Source organism: Cyprinus carpio, chromosome A14 (assembly GCF_018340385.1).
Source record: "Cyprinus carpio isolate SPL01 chromosome A14, ASM1834038v1, whole genome shotgun sequence".
Lineage (NCBI taxonomy): Eukaryota > Metazoa > Chordata > Actinopteri > Cypriniformes > Cyprinidae > Cyprinus > Cyprinus carpio.
This window is the reverse complement of record NC_056585.1, coordinates 20,827,637-20,846,755: the sequence shown is the minus strand read 5'-3', so window position 1 is coordinate 20,846,755 and position 19,119 is coordinate 20,827,637. Positions and strand designations below refer to the sequence as shown.

Sequence of the window (19,119 nt, the reverse complement as noted above, 5' to 3'; positions counted from 1 at the left end):
TTTCTCAGTTGTTACAAAGACCTGATTCACAGCACAGTCCAAGGTCAATAAAAGCACTCAATGAAATGTCTTGTGTAGGGTTCTTTGTATGCAGCTGGAATAGCTCAAAATTTGATTACCAACATAATGCACGTCAATAAGTGCTCACCATTAAGTACATCTATCTATCTATCTATCTATCTGTCTGTCTGTCCGTCCGTCCGTCCGGTCCGTCCGTCCATCTGGTGTGTTTAACAAGAAAAAAACTATTCAGTTTTCCTACTTTTAAATGAGAAAACCTATTTCTAAATATCTCATGTATTTCAATGTTATTTGCCATTTTCTTTGTAATTGTGAAATTTACTAAACATTTCTGTGTGAAAATGTTTTCAACACCATTTTTTCCATAATAATAATAATAATAATAATAATAATAATAATAATAATAATAATAATAATAATTCTACCAATTTCTATGAAGCTATGGATTGTAGTAATCATTTTTGACTGGCCACAAATGCTTATATACTTTGTTATGTGGAGACAGATTTGACCTACTGCCCTTTTCTAATCAAGAGCTGTCTACCTCTTGTTTTCACATCACAGTTAGAACCACATGTAAATATAAAATCTTTCCCAGTTATGTCAGTGGGACAGGCGATGGAAGTAATTCCAGCTAAATGATGGCCAGGAGTGAAAATACCACTGAGGAAGTCGTGGTTTGAGTGGAGGTTCCTCATTGGACAGAACAATAAATATTAGATCACATTCATCGCAGTCTAACATGCTTACATAGGGTCTCTTTTCATTTATGAGTGTGTTTTTGTGATATTATTTGAAGTCTACTTATTCAGAGCATTGAATGAAAGGCATAACATTTGTTTGTGTGTATATTTTAGACCATGAATATTTACGGAAAAATATTCCTGTATAGAATGTTGCATATCTCAAACAAAACCCCTACAGCTAAATACACTTTGCTTAACTTTCCTATTAGTTCTTTACCTGTGATGATAAAGAACAAATAGCAAAGTTAAGGTATATTTAACTGTAGGGTTTTGCTGAGTTTCAATAACCACCAGAATTGCTGACTTCACATTTAAATCAAGCCTCAAGACAAAACTCAAGATTTTACCAAGCCTACTAACTTTAAATTTTCATGATCTATATCATGAATACATTTTGAGGAGTTTTTGTCCTCTCTATGCAATATTCTAAGCCTTTTGCTTTATTTCTTAAAGTCACTTTTTTATATAGCAGCAGGGTAAGCAGAGTATGTACTCTCTGGTCAGCACTATGCATATTGTGTGTAAGTGTATAACAGCATCTGTCAATGTCAGAGGGTTGTAAGCGTCCAGTAGGCTCAGCTCAACAGGGACTTCCTCTAGACTGATTACCCAAGAATCTTGGGGATTGAATGAGGGTGACCTCTCGGAGCCTGAGGGACATACAGTATGGAGAAAGAGAATGTGTGAATGTGTGAGATCAGGCACCAGGCACCTACACATACAGTTTTTTTTCAATGCATTGACAGATTATAAGGGGTGCAGTAAGTTGTTGTTACTAATAAGACAAGTGTTATGTTATTTGTAAAGCTCAACAAGAATTTTTGGCAAAATACTTGTGCATATTAAGAATAATTTGTGAATGAATAATTCAGAATCATTCAGTTTGAAAAATTACTGCTTACAATTTAACTTTGAATAATTCGGGTAAATTCCAGTACAATCACATTTAGGCGCGCCTTGAATTAAAAAAAAAAAAAACTTTTCATTAATTAAAAAATTCAAACCTTTTTAAAATATTTCAGGGTTGAACATTACAGGCACATCATTCCACATTATTCTCAGTCAATACTTTTTGTATTTTGTGCTAAGAAAAAAAAATCTGCACAAAACTGTAAAAACACAGCTAAAATATTAAATTTAATGTGTAACCATAAATAAGTACTGCTATAGACTCTAAGAGAAACTTACTTGTATTTTTGAACAATGTAATTGAAGACTTGATGTCACTCCCCAAAATATTGTCAGAAAGATGTTCTGGCAAACCACTATTAAAGAGAAAATTTCGCAACATAACGAACAGAAAGTGAGTTACAAGGAAAAAAAATGTGCATTTTTTTTTTTTTATACATATGAAGCAGATTTAAACCAGGTGGTACAAACAGGGCACAAGTGGCAGTGTTTCCTGAGAATGACTCACTTGTCTAAAGGACTTTATGTGCTGAATGTTCACAACTATTGTCGGTATTCCCTGTGGGTCTTGCTCAGTCCTTCATAGACATAGACTACCCAGGTCAGTCTTTACTGTGAGAATGTGTGCATGAGATTGAACCTGCATCAGCACATTGCAAAGCAATGCTGTAATACTGTGCAGAAACTGCACTCTCACATATGAAGCAAGCAAAAATGCACTTAAGACCCATAAATGTGTTTTTTTTTTTTTTTGTGGCGCCATTAAGATGCATTACACCTGGTAGATTATTTTATGTTTATCATATGCATATTGACATAAATCACAGTAGTGGCAATAGTAATTAAAACTTTCACAGTTCCATTGTGACTATGTTGTAGTCACAGTACGCAAGTCTCCTGGAAAAATACAGAACAGTTCTGTTAAGTTAAACAAGCAATTATAAACTATCACATTAAGTTTCTCCTGGTTTTATTGACCATTACATGTACTTGTCTAGATTCTGAAGCAAACTTCTTTTTTGTTCATCAGAATTAAGACCTTCTCATTAACAACCCAGATCCGTAAACCTCAGGCTATAATCACTCCACGCTCACTTGATTGATCTACAGCTTTTAACATAAAGCAATTGCTGTGGATGTTGGATCTTTATTAGGGTGCTTGAAAAGGCAAGACTGCATTGATATTCCTCAAACATTGCGATTAGGGCTTTTATTTCAAAATCATTGAGCTTGTGCATCTATAAATATAAATCTAGTTAAATGATAATATAACAGGACTGGAACCACACTTAAAAATGTTAATTTGTTGCGTCACATCAGCTCCTGGAGAATTATCCAAACCCACCACCTAAAGAAAATGTGATTCCCACCCACGTGCAACACACTGTGGATTATAGTGTGAGACCTTGACTGCTTTGCCATCTTGTCTACAGCAACACTTTAGAATGTCAAGGCTCACTTATATTAGCTTAGTTAGATTATGAAAACAGCATCAGCCGTATTAACCTTCCAGGACCCTGAATGCATGTGCCTACGAAGTACATGCATTATTCAAAGTCTAGAAGCAAATACAGTACAGACTACACTTTGCCCTCTATCTGTCCTAATTGGACATGACAGATTAAGGTTTTCCAAGATAAATGGCGTTTTCCCTGCCCCTTTGGAATAAGCTTATCATCAACCCTAACACATACGCACACACACACACATACACAATGTGTGAGACAACGTGACTGTAATGTTTTGTGTGGTAAAAGTACTGGATGTTCTAAAAAGAGATTACAAACCCTGCCTTTAAGAGTTATGCATATTCAGGGCTAAAGGGAATCAAAAAAAACATTTAACTTTTACTTTTATTGCAGTTACATCATGGACTTGTGTAACAAAAAGTTTTTCAGTAGGCATGCTGTTACTTGTGTGTTTGTGTAAATCTGGAATTGAGTGAACAGCTTCCCAGATGTTTATATAACAGGCAAGACCAGGCATTATAGGAGAACTGTGCCATCTTTTCTTTATTAGCAAGACAATTATAATTTATGCAATCTAGGCAAGTAATATATTTAATTGTTTGTTAGTCCTGATGTTAAAAAAAAAGTTCAAAAGCTTGGGGTCGGTAAGCTTTTTTCATTTAAAAAACAAAACAAAACTTTTATTTTGCAAAGATGCATGAAATTGATCAAAAGTGACAGTAAAGACTATTAATGTTACAAACTAATTTTATTTCAATGCTGTTTTTTTTTTACTTTATACTCAAAGAATCTTGAACAAAAAATATTAAGAAGCACTGTTTTCAGCATGGATAATAATAATAAATATTTCTTGAGCACCAAATTAGCATATTAGAATGACTTCTGAAGGTTTTGAACAGTAGTTTAAGATTTTTGTTTATCCAAAATGTGACTGCATCACATAATGACACAAGCAGTTGAAAGACAAACTGTCCTCATCATTGATTAATGCCACTCAGATGTCAAGTCATTACTTTCCTCGGGAACCACAGCCAGTTACTGGAAAACCACAGAGCATCTACCCTGTAATTATCTAAATAAGACCAAGCCCACAGTCCAAAGCTAATATACGCACATCTGGTTAAATACATAAATGCTTTGTTCCCAGACAATTTCATAATTTTACAGCCATCATTTTTTACTATTAACAGTGACAGTGAAATTTCTATGGTCTCTTTAGAACGCAAATGGACATATGCTAATGCATTTTTTTTTAAAAGTCTTCATGTTATTATGCTAATATTAAACTACTTATACTTTACTTAATGACCCTGTGCAACATATTAAAGGGGTCATATGATGCGATTTTAATTTTTACTTTCTCTTTGGAGTGTTACAAGCTCTAGGTGCATAAATAAGATCTGTAAAGTCTCAAATCCAAAGAGATCCAAGTTTTTATAAATCCAAGTTTCAAATCCAAGTTTTTATAAAAGTTAAGAGTCAACCACTCCTACCTAAAACGGCTCATTCTAACACGCCCCTACATGTCTACATCACGATGTGGGAAGATTTGCATAACACCGCCCAAATATTCACGCAAAGAAAGAACGCGTAACTTTTATTCTCGCTGTTGCCGCCGCCACCTCCATGTTGTGGAGTTGTTGTTTATTTCGTTGTGAAAGCAAAGCTACTTTCTTTGGCCTTCCAAAAGAGGACACAACTAGAAATCAGTGGTTGAATAAGTTGTATTTCAGCACTGTTCTAGAACAGTTCAACCCAAATATTCAGATGTGTGTTGTGCATTTTATGGAGGATGAGGACTGTTTCCTGAACCAGTAGACTGCAATGCGTCTGTGGCACAAAAGCTGTTTCTATAAAGTTGGGCAGTTTGCAAGGACAATCTGGCACTTCTGACTCACAGCCTGTAAGTAAAGTTAAATTTTTATATTTAAATAATTTGCCAATGATGAGTCCAACGCGAGTTTTGAGTAGTGTAGAGTAGGTTTCTTGTTCCTCCAATCACAAACGCAGACATGGTTTCATGTTTACGCAGTGCAATAAGCAACGCAACGCATAAAAACACAGTATAAGTCATTATAATCAGTAATTATGTCTCCACTGGATGCAACAAATGCCTCGTTTGTAATGGGTTTTATTGGTTTTATCTCGTCTCGTGATGTCCAGATCGTGAACGAATCGTTCTATTTAACCGGATCTTCTTAGTGAACTGGTGGAACCAGTTCACCAAATTGAACTGAATCGTTTGAAACGGTTCGCCTCTCCAGTACGCACTAATTTTAAAAGTGCCTTACACTCCCTCTGACGCAAAATAAACCAATACCCCGAGTTATTCAGTTACTCCTAACAGTACACTGACTGAACTGCTAAAAGAGAATCGATGATGGGATGTGCACGAGTAGAGCAGCTGGACTGAGTCTGGTCCTGCTGGGAGATGGCATCACAGTATGGTGAGGGGGGTAACATTTCCATCACACACTTGAGGCATTCGGCCAATCACAACACACTGGATAGCTGGCCAATCAGAGCACACCTTGCTTTTTTAGAACGATGAGCTTTGTAAAAATCAATGCGTTTCAGAAAGGCGGGGCATAGAGGAGAAACAATTATGTATATTATATGGAAAATGTGTTTTTTGAACCTTAAACTGCATGTACACATTGCATTAAACCAAATAAACAAAATAATGTTTTTTTTTAAGCAACGTCATATGATCCCTTTAACATTAAGTGCATGATTTCTGCACCACTAGCATAACAGAACTGGTTGTTTTCAAAGTTCTTGAAATGCTTTCCCATCTGCCATTGGTCTAACAAATAAAAAGCCCAGCCCAAAACTCATTTAATTGGATGAGTTACTGTGAATAAGATTTTTGATGGCATAATATAGTCAGATCAAATTATGAAGGGTTTCTCTCCAAGTTAAGATGGGTTAGAAGAAAATATTTTAACACGGAAAAAAAAATAAAATGCATCATCCCTTTAAGATTCTGTTATATAGGAAATCTGATGGCAATCCGAAATGACACATTAATTTCAACACGTAAACCATCAAGAGATGATGAGGAACACCTGTCACAAGCATTTTTTAACATTTCTCTGAACCATAAATGAGAGAAACTTCATACTTTACATTTCTGTATGCTGTTTAACATCAAGGGCACTTCTCTCACTTTCACTTTCACATGACATCACACAAAATTTTGCACATGCTGCATGTAGGTGGCTTGTACTCAACTCCAAAGTCACAAAAATTTACCAGTCAATCAAAACTGAAGTTATGAGCAAATCACAATTGTCTTCATTTCATTTCCACCAATGTCATGTTTTGTTATATTGTTTTAGTGTTTTCATGTCATCGACTGCGTGCAGAAGAGATCAACATTTTTCCCCAAAAATGTGAAAAAGGAAATTAATTGTGCTATTATATTCAAAGGAATGCTTACAGCAACACCGTCAGTCACATGGTTGCTCTCTAAGAATCTAAGAATCAAAGAGCACTGTCTTAATGCAGAGATACATCTTTTATATCTAATTTCACTCTCAAAGGCTGAAGTCAGGTTGCAGTTAATGGTTCATGGTTATAGGGTGCCCTGGCAGTACTTATGCAATTTTGTGAAAACTGCAGGTTATTTGAGCAAACCAATGCTTTAAGAAAAAAGTTTTGGAAAAATCACAACAATTTAGTTAAACGTTTAATGGAAGAGGAATATGGTACTGGCAGATCTATGTCCCTTTAACTTCTAAAAAGTCTATTTACATGAACATCTAACAGTTTTCATTTTGTCTCCAGTTAAAATAATCTTATTAGGCAAGTAAAACAACTACTCAAAAAACACAAACGTATAAATGTCTCTACAAAAGACCCACTAATACTGAAAATACAACAGTGATTATGAAAGGGGAAAAATGATTCTTACATGCCCACAATTTGGTACCAAAAACTGTGATGACAGGAAAAGTCAGCAAATCACAATTTCAAATATATTTACACAAGATTGACTCTTGTATTTTCGTGTTCTCTCTTGAATGGAGCCATTCTCATTAGTGTCTATAGTTCATAATAAAAGAGCTAAAGATGCTCTGGTTTACCAAAAACAACAACAACAACACACAAAACTGTCCTTGGTTTGTTGAAAGTGGATGCATAGTCAAGGTCCATTGATATTTTTAAGTTGTGTTAAAAAATAAAAAGCAAAGAGAAAAATTATATAAAAGAACACACCAAATCCACTTGTTTCACAAGTAATAGCAACCTCAGTTCAGGCCTTGACTATGCTATTTATCCTGGAATACCTCATTTCTTGAACCTGCACAGCTCTATACAGTCACTCACACGCAGAAAAAGATTTGAGAATGTACACATACACATTGTTCGCAAACCTCCACATACACACAGAGAAGCAAAAAGGACTGTGTCCAGTTTTTATCCAAATATTCCATACTATCATAGGGCCAATGGAAACTTCTTCATGGGTCATTTCTTTTTGGATTTGCGAGCCCAAAACGAATGGAACCGCAGGCTTAGATAAGTCAAGCTAAAAAAAAGATATCCAGCGCTGGGTATCATTAGTTTGCAACGTCAGGGTAAAAACTCTTTCACTCATTTATGCACAAAATATTTCCCTAGATGAGTCTGTTGTGGGGGCCAGTGTTGCTCTCTCCCTGGGACTGCTTTAGTCTGAGTCATTTTTTACACACACAGCTACACTCCTCGTGGTGCTCCAGGGGGACATCCGTTAGAGTCTTTTGCAGCCCCCGACCCCCTGCCCTGTGTTTCAGCATCAGAACCTGCGCAAGTAGAGACAAATATAAAGACAGATGGAGATAAACATGCTCATACACACAGAAATGATTTAAGCACTCATAACATCATATCATCACTTCACTTAACCCAACGGGTCTCATTCACTAACCATGTGCACATTTGAAATCATAATTTAACAATTAATTTGCACTACATTAATTATAAATTTGGGATAAATTTTAGAATAAACTCAAAACAAGTGTGCTAAAAAGGTATTAACACACACACAATATATATATATATATATATATATATATATATATATATATATATATATATATATATATATATATATATATATATATATATATATATATATTATATATATATATATATATATATATATATATATATATATATATATATATATATACTGTGCACACACACAGTGTCTAAAAAAAAAAAAAAAAAAAAAAAAAATTAAAAAGTGGCCTAGTGGTTAGAGAGTTAAACTCAAAACCCTAAGGTTGTGGGTTCGAGTCTGGGGCCGGCAACACCACGACTAAGGTGCCCTTGAGCAAGGCACCAAACCCCCAACTGCTCCCCGGGCGCCGCATCATAAATGGCTGCCCACTGCTCCAGGGGTGTGTGTGTGTGTGTGTGTGTTCACTTTGGATGGGTTAAATGCAGAGCAGGAATTCTGAGTATGGGTCACCATACTTGGCTGTATGTCACGTCACTTCACTTCTTCACTTCACTTATAAGTAATTCTTAAATATGTACAAATAATTTTTTATTTAAATCAATATATTTCTAGCTATTATATGATATATTATAAATTACAGATTTATTTAAATGGTATATAGATATAATAAAAATAGATATAAATAAATCAGATGCATCTAGATTTCATTGTAATATTTATTTATTTATTTAAATATATTAATATGCTCCAGAATCCCAGCAACCCTACATAGGACAAATGGTTAGAGTTGGAAATTAAGTGTCCCTTCATAGAGTAAGCTCTTATTATAGTGTTATACCTCATTGATATGAAATAATGTAAAATGATCAGCATTACAACAAGGTTAAGATTTTAGACTGTAAATGGCAGAAACGTTATGTGAGATGCATAATTTTTATGCATATAAGAACACTTGCACACAGTTATTAGTAAAAGAAACTTAATAACGTGAAATGTAAAGTGTAACAGAAATCCTTCTGTTCTGTGCTATACCTCATGGTATTTTTTGGCCACTTTGGTGGGCGAGCACTGGCAATCATAGCAGTTGTGAGAGCAGCATGCACAGTTCCCTCCACAGCGCTTCACCAGCAGGCAGCTGGGCCAGAAGATGGCGTCCGTCCTTTTCAGCTCCTCACGCAATGAGACGGAAAAGTTCCGTGGAGTGCAACTGTAAAGCCGTACCTCCTCACGAAGCAGGTTCAGGTCCACCACTCCTACTCAGACAAAAAAATAAGCAGCAGGTTTAAAAGTAAAAAAAGTTCCAGTATTTCATTTGACTCGGCATACTTCTAAATGCAGGATCTTCACCTCTGGATTTCTTTTGGTGGAAGAATGATTTTCCCACCACCTGCCAGGTAGGCTTGTAGAGGTCCTCCATGTCCACCTGCCAGCGATCCGGCTCCAGGTATTTCATCACTTCCTCCATCGTGCTGAATCCAGCTACAGCTTCACTCAGAGCATCCACACCCTGCATCCACGCAGGCATCACTGCAGGGGCCTCAGGCTCTGACTGTCTCTGAACATAAAACATAACAAACAAACAAGAAATCACTAGTACTACAGCCACTCAAAAGGGCCATTTCATTTTAAAAATGTGATTTTAAAAATGTTCCGCAGAAGCCTGAATTGTTTTATCTATCTATGGGAAATATAAAGGGATTTTCCCCCCTGAAATAATATATTAGAATAACATTTACTTAAAATCATATACATAAATAACATTACATTTCTCCCCCCAAAGCACCAGAAGATAACAAATGAGCTTTTGTATTACTAAATTACCAGTTAATAAGGCAATGCATAGTTTTGCTTGATGAGTTAATGTTTTACATTGGCTCATGCATAGAATCAATTAATCAGTCCCCAAACGGCTTCACCCTGTTTGAACTCGAACACACAATTTAAAAATGTATGCCAGGGCAGCAACACTGATACCTATGGTGTTGGGCAACCTGCAGGAAGCTACATTTCTGCACTCAGTTCAACTCTGCTCCACTGCCTCAGGTGCTGTGGGATCTGTCAACATGTCCTTTTTCCAGCAGCTTAATTCAGGCATACTAACATAATCCCCCTATGAATGACACATCCAATGGTGCATTCTAAAACCAGGTAACAAGTGAGGAGTGAGTTGGCATGGTTACCACCGTGTAAAGGACAAGGTGTCAATGGAAGGCCAGTGATTTCTACAGTGATAAAAAAATTTATTGAAAATACAAAGTGGTAAATGAGGTCACCAAGACTGGCTGCACTGGAAATAATGCAGTGCCAACCTGTTTGCAGTACAAGAATAGTGTATGTGGACTTTAAAGAATTAAAACACCTTTTATTACTTTGTGTAACTAAAATATTTTACTGGAAGAAACCCAAATACTACTAATACTTAAAAATTAATTGGATAAGTGAAAGGACCAGATATCTTAAAATAGACTGCGACCAACTTAGTCAGATTTACAAATGCATGACTCTTACATTTGAATTGTTCAAGGTGACCCATTTGAATCATTCTAATGAACACTTTAGTGAATTATCATCTGACTCGCTGAATAGCAAGTCACCATAACTTTCACTCATGCCTGACATATAACTAAAATTATAGTGTTATGTACTTTAATATATCTTAAGTCATAATTCACTAATGATGTAAATCAGCTGCACACATCAAATTTTTGTTGTTGTTGTTGTTGTAAGCTCTTGAGCAGTTAAAATTACCTCCTAAAAACTTGTACACTCAGCTATCCTTCAATACAGAAAGCTGGCTTCCAGTTCTGGCATCGGTCAGCAGTGGGGAATGGAAACCATTAACAGCTTGTGAATGTGAGGCAGTCTTTCAATCTGTCAATTAAAGATCCTCTGAGCCCTGGACTATAAAGCCACAGCCAAGCATCCCTACCGATGTGGATACAACAGCGCTTGTGCAAACCTTTCCACAAGATAAGACAAAAAGAAATTCTGGAGAACTTCCGACATAAAACATGAAATCATATATTTAAATTCAACATATTAAAAGAAACAAATGACAATTTAATATTTTCCCCATACCTAAGATCTCTACTATGCAGGTATAAAGACTTTAAAATGAATTTAAGGGTGCTCTCAGTAACTGATGTCATTACAGAAATGCAATATTCACAACAAGACATTAATTCATCAAAAATGCACTTTAAAAGAAGGAACTTAAAAGGGAATCTAATAAAGTGAAAAAATAAAATTAAATAAAAAAATAAACGTCTACAAATTGCCAAATATATATATTTTAAGTGTACTTTAAAATGACTGAAGAAATAATTGTTCATGAGCATTTGTCAGTGAATTCATTATATCACAGTAACACTTTTTCTCCTACATATTCCTCTTATGTCATCAAATTTCAAAACCGAGGCACTGATTAAAGGTAAAATATTATCCACAAAATAATGGCCTCATTTATGTTCTGCAGCATGACAACATGATGTTTCAAATTGTTTGCAGGTTGTAGGTTTCTGTTAGGCGTCCAAGGAAAATGGCTTAACAGATGGACATGAGCGCACAGACTCAGATGTCTGCCAGTAGCCTGTCAGATCACACACATGAGAGCAGTCAGCTCTGTAGAAAACCAAATATAACAGTGCAGACGTCTCACTCAAAAATGCCGGTGATTCACTGTGGACGTACTTTGGTGAACGCCAAGCTTGGTGGCATGCCAATCATACACAGTGGTTGTAAGAAGAGGACAAGAGAAATGAATTGACTGGAGTCATTTTCACACATATAAATCTGAATTTTGAATAGACATTGTATCTGAAATGATACCCCTTAGGTAATTCAGTAATCCTTGTGGTTGTCCGGATCTAATGCTGCTAAGAAGAAAGGTCAAGCCAACAAAACCATCATCTACAATTACTTTAAAAACAAGTGGCAACTAAAAAAGGTTCTTACACACAAGTGCATACTGTGTTCACACTGCATGTTAAACTGGTTCTTTTGAAGAGAAGCAGTTCCTAATTTAAAATGTTTATAAAAAAGCTGTCCTGAACTTAGCTTGGCCTCAGCAACCCTGTCCCACTTTCAGTGCCTATGAAACCTGTTACTCTGCTTGGAAAGAAACATCTCTTGCCTTAGTTTTATAATATCTTGGTAAATTTAATGGCAGTAAAGATTGTACAAAGCCAGTGGAAATCAGTAAGCACACGCAGAAGGCATATTTCAGGTTGATTCAAGGAGGGAAACATCTATGAAATCCAGCTGGGAGCTAAAAGCAGCAGTCTAGTTCCTCTGACTTTTGTAAGAATCACATTTTTTTTCTTATTTCCAGAGCTAGGTGCTGTTTTAATGACCTCTTCCCTCAAACCCTTACCAGCTCCCAAAGTCTCTTCCTGAGAAACGCAGCTGGGCCTCATTTCCCCCCCTTCTCTCTGTGGTAGTTGTGAAGGGGAGTGATTGCTTGTTTAAAACAGAAAGTGCAGGGGTGTCCCCATGATCCTGGGTTTCCAGTAGCTGAGGTTGACCACAGAGAAACTGAATTCGGGCTGTTCCAATATGGCAACCCATTGCCACTGCGTACAAAGCCAACAGCCAGCCAGCTAGGCCACTCATTTTCTCAAGTTGCATCATAAGTGGGAACGAATGCAGAACTTTCAAGCAGAAGATCTAAAGCACTCATTTAGCTTAGCATCAATAGACAGGGGGAAAAAAAACCTGAGCTACAAACACAGGTACAGAAAGATTTGGGAACAGTCAGGTGAATTAACAGTTCCACAATGAACAGTTTTACCCAAGAGTCCATTAATATAATGTTAAACATCCCATAAATTCCACTACACAAGCTCTAACATATCAAGCACCCCCAAAAAATGACTGCTTTTTTCTAAAATATAAACGTAGTTATTTATTGTTCAGTTCCATTTATATTTGTAAACACTAAGTGTTATATTACAGACAACATCTTAATGACTTTTATTTATCTTTGCACTAAAGTCAGAATTATTAAAATATTATCTTAAAGTGATAATTTACTTAGTATTAATTAATAAAAATGCTCCTCCACCCAATGTTAGAATGATAAGAGAAACATTTTTATTTAATTCAGATTTTTGTTTTGTTTTCATAACAAATATTCCAAAAAGAAAATTTGCTATACTAAGGTTTTTTTTTTATATACCAACAACTGCATCACAAATAGATAAGATTAACATTAACAAATATAGCTCATATTTACTACCACTACTACTACTTTACCAACTATGCAGATTAATTAGTAAAAAGGTCACAAGTTCACAAAAAAAAAAGACCCAAATAAGTGTGACAGAGACATTCTTAAACTTTTTTTTTTTTTTTGGGTTGGTGGGGGGGTCAAAGGAAGTTTCCTGCTAAATTGCAGTTTAGTATCATTAACATCACTGCTGTCTTTAAACAGTTCAGTTGACAGTAGTTGGTGCATGATGTCCAAATTAAACTAGGTATTAAGACATGCCACTAGAAGCTGAATTTAATGGCAGAGGACATTAACACATTGCTAACTAAAGGCTCTGTTGAGCAATTAAGGGCTAGAAAATGAGTTTCTTTACTAAGAAGGACTTGTAGGACTGTAAAGCAATGCTTCATTATAAGAGCAAAAAAAAAAAATTATTTTGGTTGTTGAAGACCTTCTGCCACTCACTCCCTGACAGTTTATGGTAAGACAATATATCAAACAATTTGACTCGAACAGGTGCACAGCACAACACTCAAGATGTAACTCCCGTCCACATGTCTCCTGAATACAAATGCTTTGGTGAGCAAGAAAACAAAGAATGTGCACTGTGTCAGGGCTGGAATTGTAGGTTCCAGCTCAACATCCTCCTCCACAAACACTATAAATAGAGCTTTGATTCAGCCACACCTTCTCTGATGTGAGCTCTTTGTCCAGAAAACCAGCCATAACACATCACCTCCTCTGAAATAATAGAGCACTGCTCAAAGAAAAAACAAACCACCTAGTATAAAGAGTAGAGACTGTACTCATTTACACATCATTCTATATGCAAACATACTTCATTTTATATCTGAAAGCCAGAAATGAATGTCATCTAGGGAACAATCCCTAAAAATAACCAAACCACCATTTCCATTCCAACTGATTTGTGCCATTGTTAGAAGATCTCCTTAAAGCCAAACCGATGTACTTTTACTGTTGTCAGTTTTGGAGCCAGAGATGAGCTAAAACAATTTCATGCATTTCCACCCTAAAAAAGGCAGGAAAAACTGCCTCTTTTACTGGCACTTACCAGAGAACTGTTCAGCGGCTAGGAAGTTGGGATAAAGTCTAGACCACAAAAAGATTTAAAAATGACAACAACTCAGTCTTGCAAGAAGAAAACAAAACAAAAAAATGTATCACACTAAACTAAACAGTCCCAATACTAAATAAAAGAATTTCACTACTGTTCAGATTTTTGGGGCCAGTATGATTTTTAAAAGTTGATTGAAATTGAAAATGATTGAAATAAATCACATTATCCACAACAATACTACATTTATTTGATCAAAATACAGTAAAAAAATTAACAAATTAAAAAATCATAATATTTATACTCTCAAAACTCCCTAAGACTCTTCAAGACAGTGATGGGCAATATTTTTGTTGGTAGGTAATGTAGTATCACAGTTACATCATTCAGGTCTCAAATAAGTGCAAATGCAGGCCAGGTCAGAAAAAGAATTACAGAACAGGCGCACCACTTTCAATAGAAAAAGCAGTATGAGATCAGAAGGAAATGGCAAATGGAAATGCCATATGTTTTTCTTTTCTTTGAAAAGAAAACCCACAGCCACATTTTAGTGGCCTATCTTACTACAATCAAACCCTAAAATAATTAAGTTTCAGCAGAATAGATACAGTCGTTATCTACCAGGAGATAGAGCACACCTTTGTTCACTGGAAAAACAATGACAGCAATTTTCGAGCAATGTTGCAAAGTGTTCAGACACGCTCTGAAGCCTCAGTAAACAAATGCAAGGGAAAGTGGAGTCATAAAACTTGAAAAATGACAGGCATCACACATCAAAGCCAAGCATGTCTATTAAATCATTTCAGGGGAATAATCCTTTTCAAATGTGCCGTGTGATGCCTGTCAGGGTGTAAATTAAAGGGAGGAAACTGAACCATGGCCAAGGTGGAAAACACCGTAGCCCGCCCCACTGTGGTTTTCACCACCACAAGAAGTGAAACACTGAGGAGAAGGTCTCTGAGGTAGCAATATGATTATAACTTGAAATTTCCAACAGTGCCATTTAAGGTTGCCAGGTCATTTCGGAGGAAGGGATGGTGATTACAGCAACAGATGCATTGTAATAAAATGGGAGTATGTTTTTTTTTTTTTTTTTTAAGTACATACAGCATCTCTTCAACTTTTTAAGTGTCTCTATGCAGCAAAGCTCACACGAATTCCTCATAAACATCTAATTATACTTTGCACACTGTGTATTTAAGTTCATCAGATGGAGAAATAATATAGTACATGGTCATTAGGGATTAACAAAATGTGTTCAGTAAAAACACAACCAGCCCTCTCAGTAAATGTTGCATAAGCATTACATAAAGAAGAACGTGGCACTTGAGTAGTTTCTTACCTGTTGAAGCAAAGAGTAATGGATGCAGAATCCTGGGTCCGAGGGAAAATACTCATCAGAGACGAAGCGGATCAGGATCTGGTTCCCCTTGGATACCTGGGGCCCTGGAACCATCTCTGAGCCACACCAACGACCCAACACTATGCCTCCGACAGGCCCTCCACCACCCACATAATCATACCTACAACAGCAAAGCACACTGTTTTATAACAAGAGATTCATCAGTCACTAGCGTTCATGTTCTGTTTACATTCATCTTGGATGATCTCATCATAAACAGTTGGGCAAGACAGATCGGCACTTGTGGCCTTTTATGAGCGAATTTCAAGAGTAAGGATCTCTGATTTTGTGACAACAAGCAATTATGAACAATAAAACAAAAAGTTAATTGTTTATATTGTGTATATAAACAGTCCTTTGGATACATGTCATTAGCTGTTGATGTGAAACAATCAGAGGAGCATTTACAAATGTGGTTTAACTGATTGCATGTCAAAACATTTTGAAAGCTGTTTACATTTGCATTTAGCGCTGTCTAGTTTGGATTGGATTAGCCAAAATCATCTACACCATCGTTCAAAAGTTCATGGTCAGTGAGATTTCAAAGAAATTTACACTTACTCAATGTATGCATTAATTTAATCAACAGTGATAGTAAGAGGTTAACTAGCTTTGTCACAAGTATATAGTTAATTCATCACTGTCCCCTATCATTCAGTGTGAGGGAAAGGCTAAACGGCTATGCGGCGTCTAGGTCTAATGTTTTGAGGGGCTCCACCGGGAACTATGGCAATGAGGGCTATTTACAGACACACTATTAAACCACAGACATTCAAAAAAAGGCAGCGAGGAAAGATGGGAAAAGTAAAGAGAGGAAAAATCAGAAGGAGAAGGATACTGAGAGAAATTGAGCTAAATTGCTTGGGAGAAAGTGAGAAGTGAATAAGATTAAATGAGAACTTTGTACATGTAAGCTCATAAATTATATTTATCGGTATTTGATCTCAGAGTTAATATGCTAACGCATTATAGGCTTTTCATAAGTTACAATATAGCCGTGACCTAGAAATCCTTTCTCACAAGCATTTTAATGAACTGAATAAGCTACGAACCGAAGCAGGGCTAAATGTATTATCTCAATCACCTTTATGCCACTGTGGTCCAGAAAGACCATGAGAGCTAAGTCCATCTATTATTATGACGTCTAAAAACATATTAGATTCTGGGACTACACAGGTATCCCAAATTAGCACTCAGCAACTGAAAGAATTGTTTTTTTTTTACTATACCTACTTCAATCACTCTAAATCAAGTGTTTATTTAAAGCTGTATGTAGGATATGTAGGGGGAAAGTCATGGCCTAATGGTTAGAGAGTTTTTGACTCCTAACCCTAAAGGTTGTGGGTTTGAGTCTCGGGCCAGCAAATACCACGACTGAGGTGCCCTTAAGCAAGGCAACACCAGGCGACCTCTCCCTCAGACTTGAAGCACAGGTTGCCAGATTTGACAACACCAACAAGAACAACAAAGCGCTTGATGATGACTGAAATTAAATGCACTGTGTTTTCCCCGCCAACTGGCAACTGGGGTGCCAAAATACAATTGGGTAAACTGGCAGTGGCGCAAGGAGCTTCACCAGACCAAAACAGAGACTGACATTCCGGCCCGGAACGCACCATTTTCAAAGTATGAAACTAACTGACCGTAGCATTGTTTTTCAAATAGCCAAGTATGTTAACCTTAGCATGTTTCTTAAATTTATCTGCAAACATATTATGGTATTGTTATGCTTTAGTGGAAGTCATAAACTTACATACAGCACCTTTAAAACGGTCTCTAAACAAAATAATTGTTATTAGTGCCCTGTTTACTAAAGGATTTGGAATATGTAATGATGCAAAGATGCTCACAAAAAATTGGGGGGAAAGTTGTTTTCCCATCTGATTGCTATTTGCCGAGGGCAAACATAAAATAAATGGACACAAATCGGCCACATAACACACACATGCACAACATAAGTGCATGTATAATGAAAAAAAAAAGAGTGGTGGGGTAAAACACAATTTGCATTGGGTACAAGTGGGTTAAAAAAAATCTGACCTTTTCTGAAGGATCAAGTGACGGTTGATGACTGGAGTAATGGCTGATTTTTTAAACTTTTCATTTTAAAATGTATTAAAATAGAAAATTTTAATAACAAACCATTATGTCTCTCATGGCCTTCGTTTTGTGCCCTCTAAATTACAGTTTTGATGCCATTTGGCGCCTGAACACAGTGGCCTGAGCAAATTTTTATTTTTTTAATAATGAGAAGAAAAAAAAAAAAACCTGCCTGCATGGCCTTCAATGCTCCTGCAGTTTTCAATAAAGGCTGGTTTCAGTGGCCGCAGCCAAAAGCCTGGTACTAATCATTTGATGCGTGGACAGGAACAACTTTCCCGTTCTACCACGGGCCAGCACATCCGTTTGGGCTTTCTGTGGAGTGATGTTTACTTCTTTGCCCAGCCTGACCTTGACTAAGTCTTCAAAACCCAATTCAAACTATAACCACGCAGGTCGTCATGCACTGCACTACAAAAAAAAATAAAAAAAAATTTCCAAAAAAAAAAACCAGACCCTTTGCTGGGTTAAACGAAACTTGAGAATCCCGTTTAAACTAACACCATGGCGAGCTTTGATTTCCTCCCAGCAGCAATAGACAGAGCAAAAAGCGGGCATGGCTGAAAGCTCTTTGGCTTGAATCTGTGTCGATAGATACACCTGTAGGTGGATAGGGGACGAAAGTAATCAGTAGTATAATGTAGTAATAAAATATTTGTGTGTTCACAAAACAAAATGAAACATATTTTAACCTATATCATTTTGCAACTACACAGTACAAAAACTGGGGATTAAGACCAATTTTGAAACTGTTAGCAGTACAACACCCATCATTAGGATACAGTGAATACAAACATCACGATTCGAACTGTGTAACTCGGTCTGTGCTACTGTTCTACAGAAGAAACTACGTACTCGGACTCTTACGACGGTGAGACAGCTTGTGGCAGAGGCTATAACATAATGCTAATGTTGATTGCTTCTCGATTGTAACCAGGTTTGACATGCCTACATTCAACTCCAAAGAAGTTAAAGTATGAACACGAAAGCAATGGCAAAGGAGCAACAGCTATTATTTTGAGAAAATTAGTGGGCAACAGCATTCAGCGAAACGAAAACAAACTCTGCGGGACGGTGAGTCCTTTATACCACCAGAATGTGTATTCAGGACTGCTTCACAAAACAAGCCACAGTAAGCGATTTTTAGCTAGTAGTGACATGTTGCAAAAACCGAAACAACAAATTGATAAGCTTTAATCAATTCTTTTGTTAGTAAAGAGTGAATGCAAAATAGTGTTGA

The 19,119-nt window shown here is 36.5% G+C and overlaps 1 protein-coding gene across 1 annotated transcript; it reads right to left on the bottom strand.

Moving 5' to 3' along the window:
- Positions 1–7,827: 7,827 nt before the first annotated feature.
- LOC122147526 (platelet-derived growth factor C-like) lies at positions 7,828–17,430 on the bottom strand. Its single transcript, XM_042770542.1, has 5 exons — positions 17,423–17,430; positions 15,720–15,900; positions 9,441–9,648; positions 9,126–9,346; positions 7,828–7,932 (listed from the first exon to the last, which is right to left on the bottom strand). Exons 1-5 carry the CDS (start codon positions 17,428–17,430, stop codon positions 7,828–7,830), a joined length of 723 nt encoding a protein of 240 aa, XP_042626476.1.
- Positions 17,431–19,119: the final 1,689 nt, after the last annotated feature.

What these genes read in the sequence shown, in the direction of transcription:
- LOC122147526 (XM_042770542.1), bottom strand. An exon ending in ATTACTCTTTGCTTCAACAG is followed by an intron (nt 9,649 to 15,719) that starts GTAAGAAACTAC and finishes TTTTATGTTCAG; the next exon opens with AGACAGTCAGAGCCTGAGGC. An exon ending in CCACCAAAAGAAATCCAGAG is followed by an intron (nt 9,347 to 9,440) that starts GTGAAGATCCTG and finishes TTGTCTGAGTAG; the next exon opens with GAGTGGTGGACCTGAACCTG.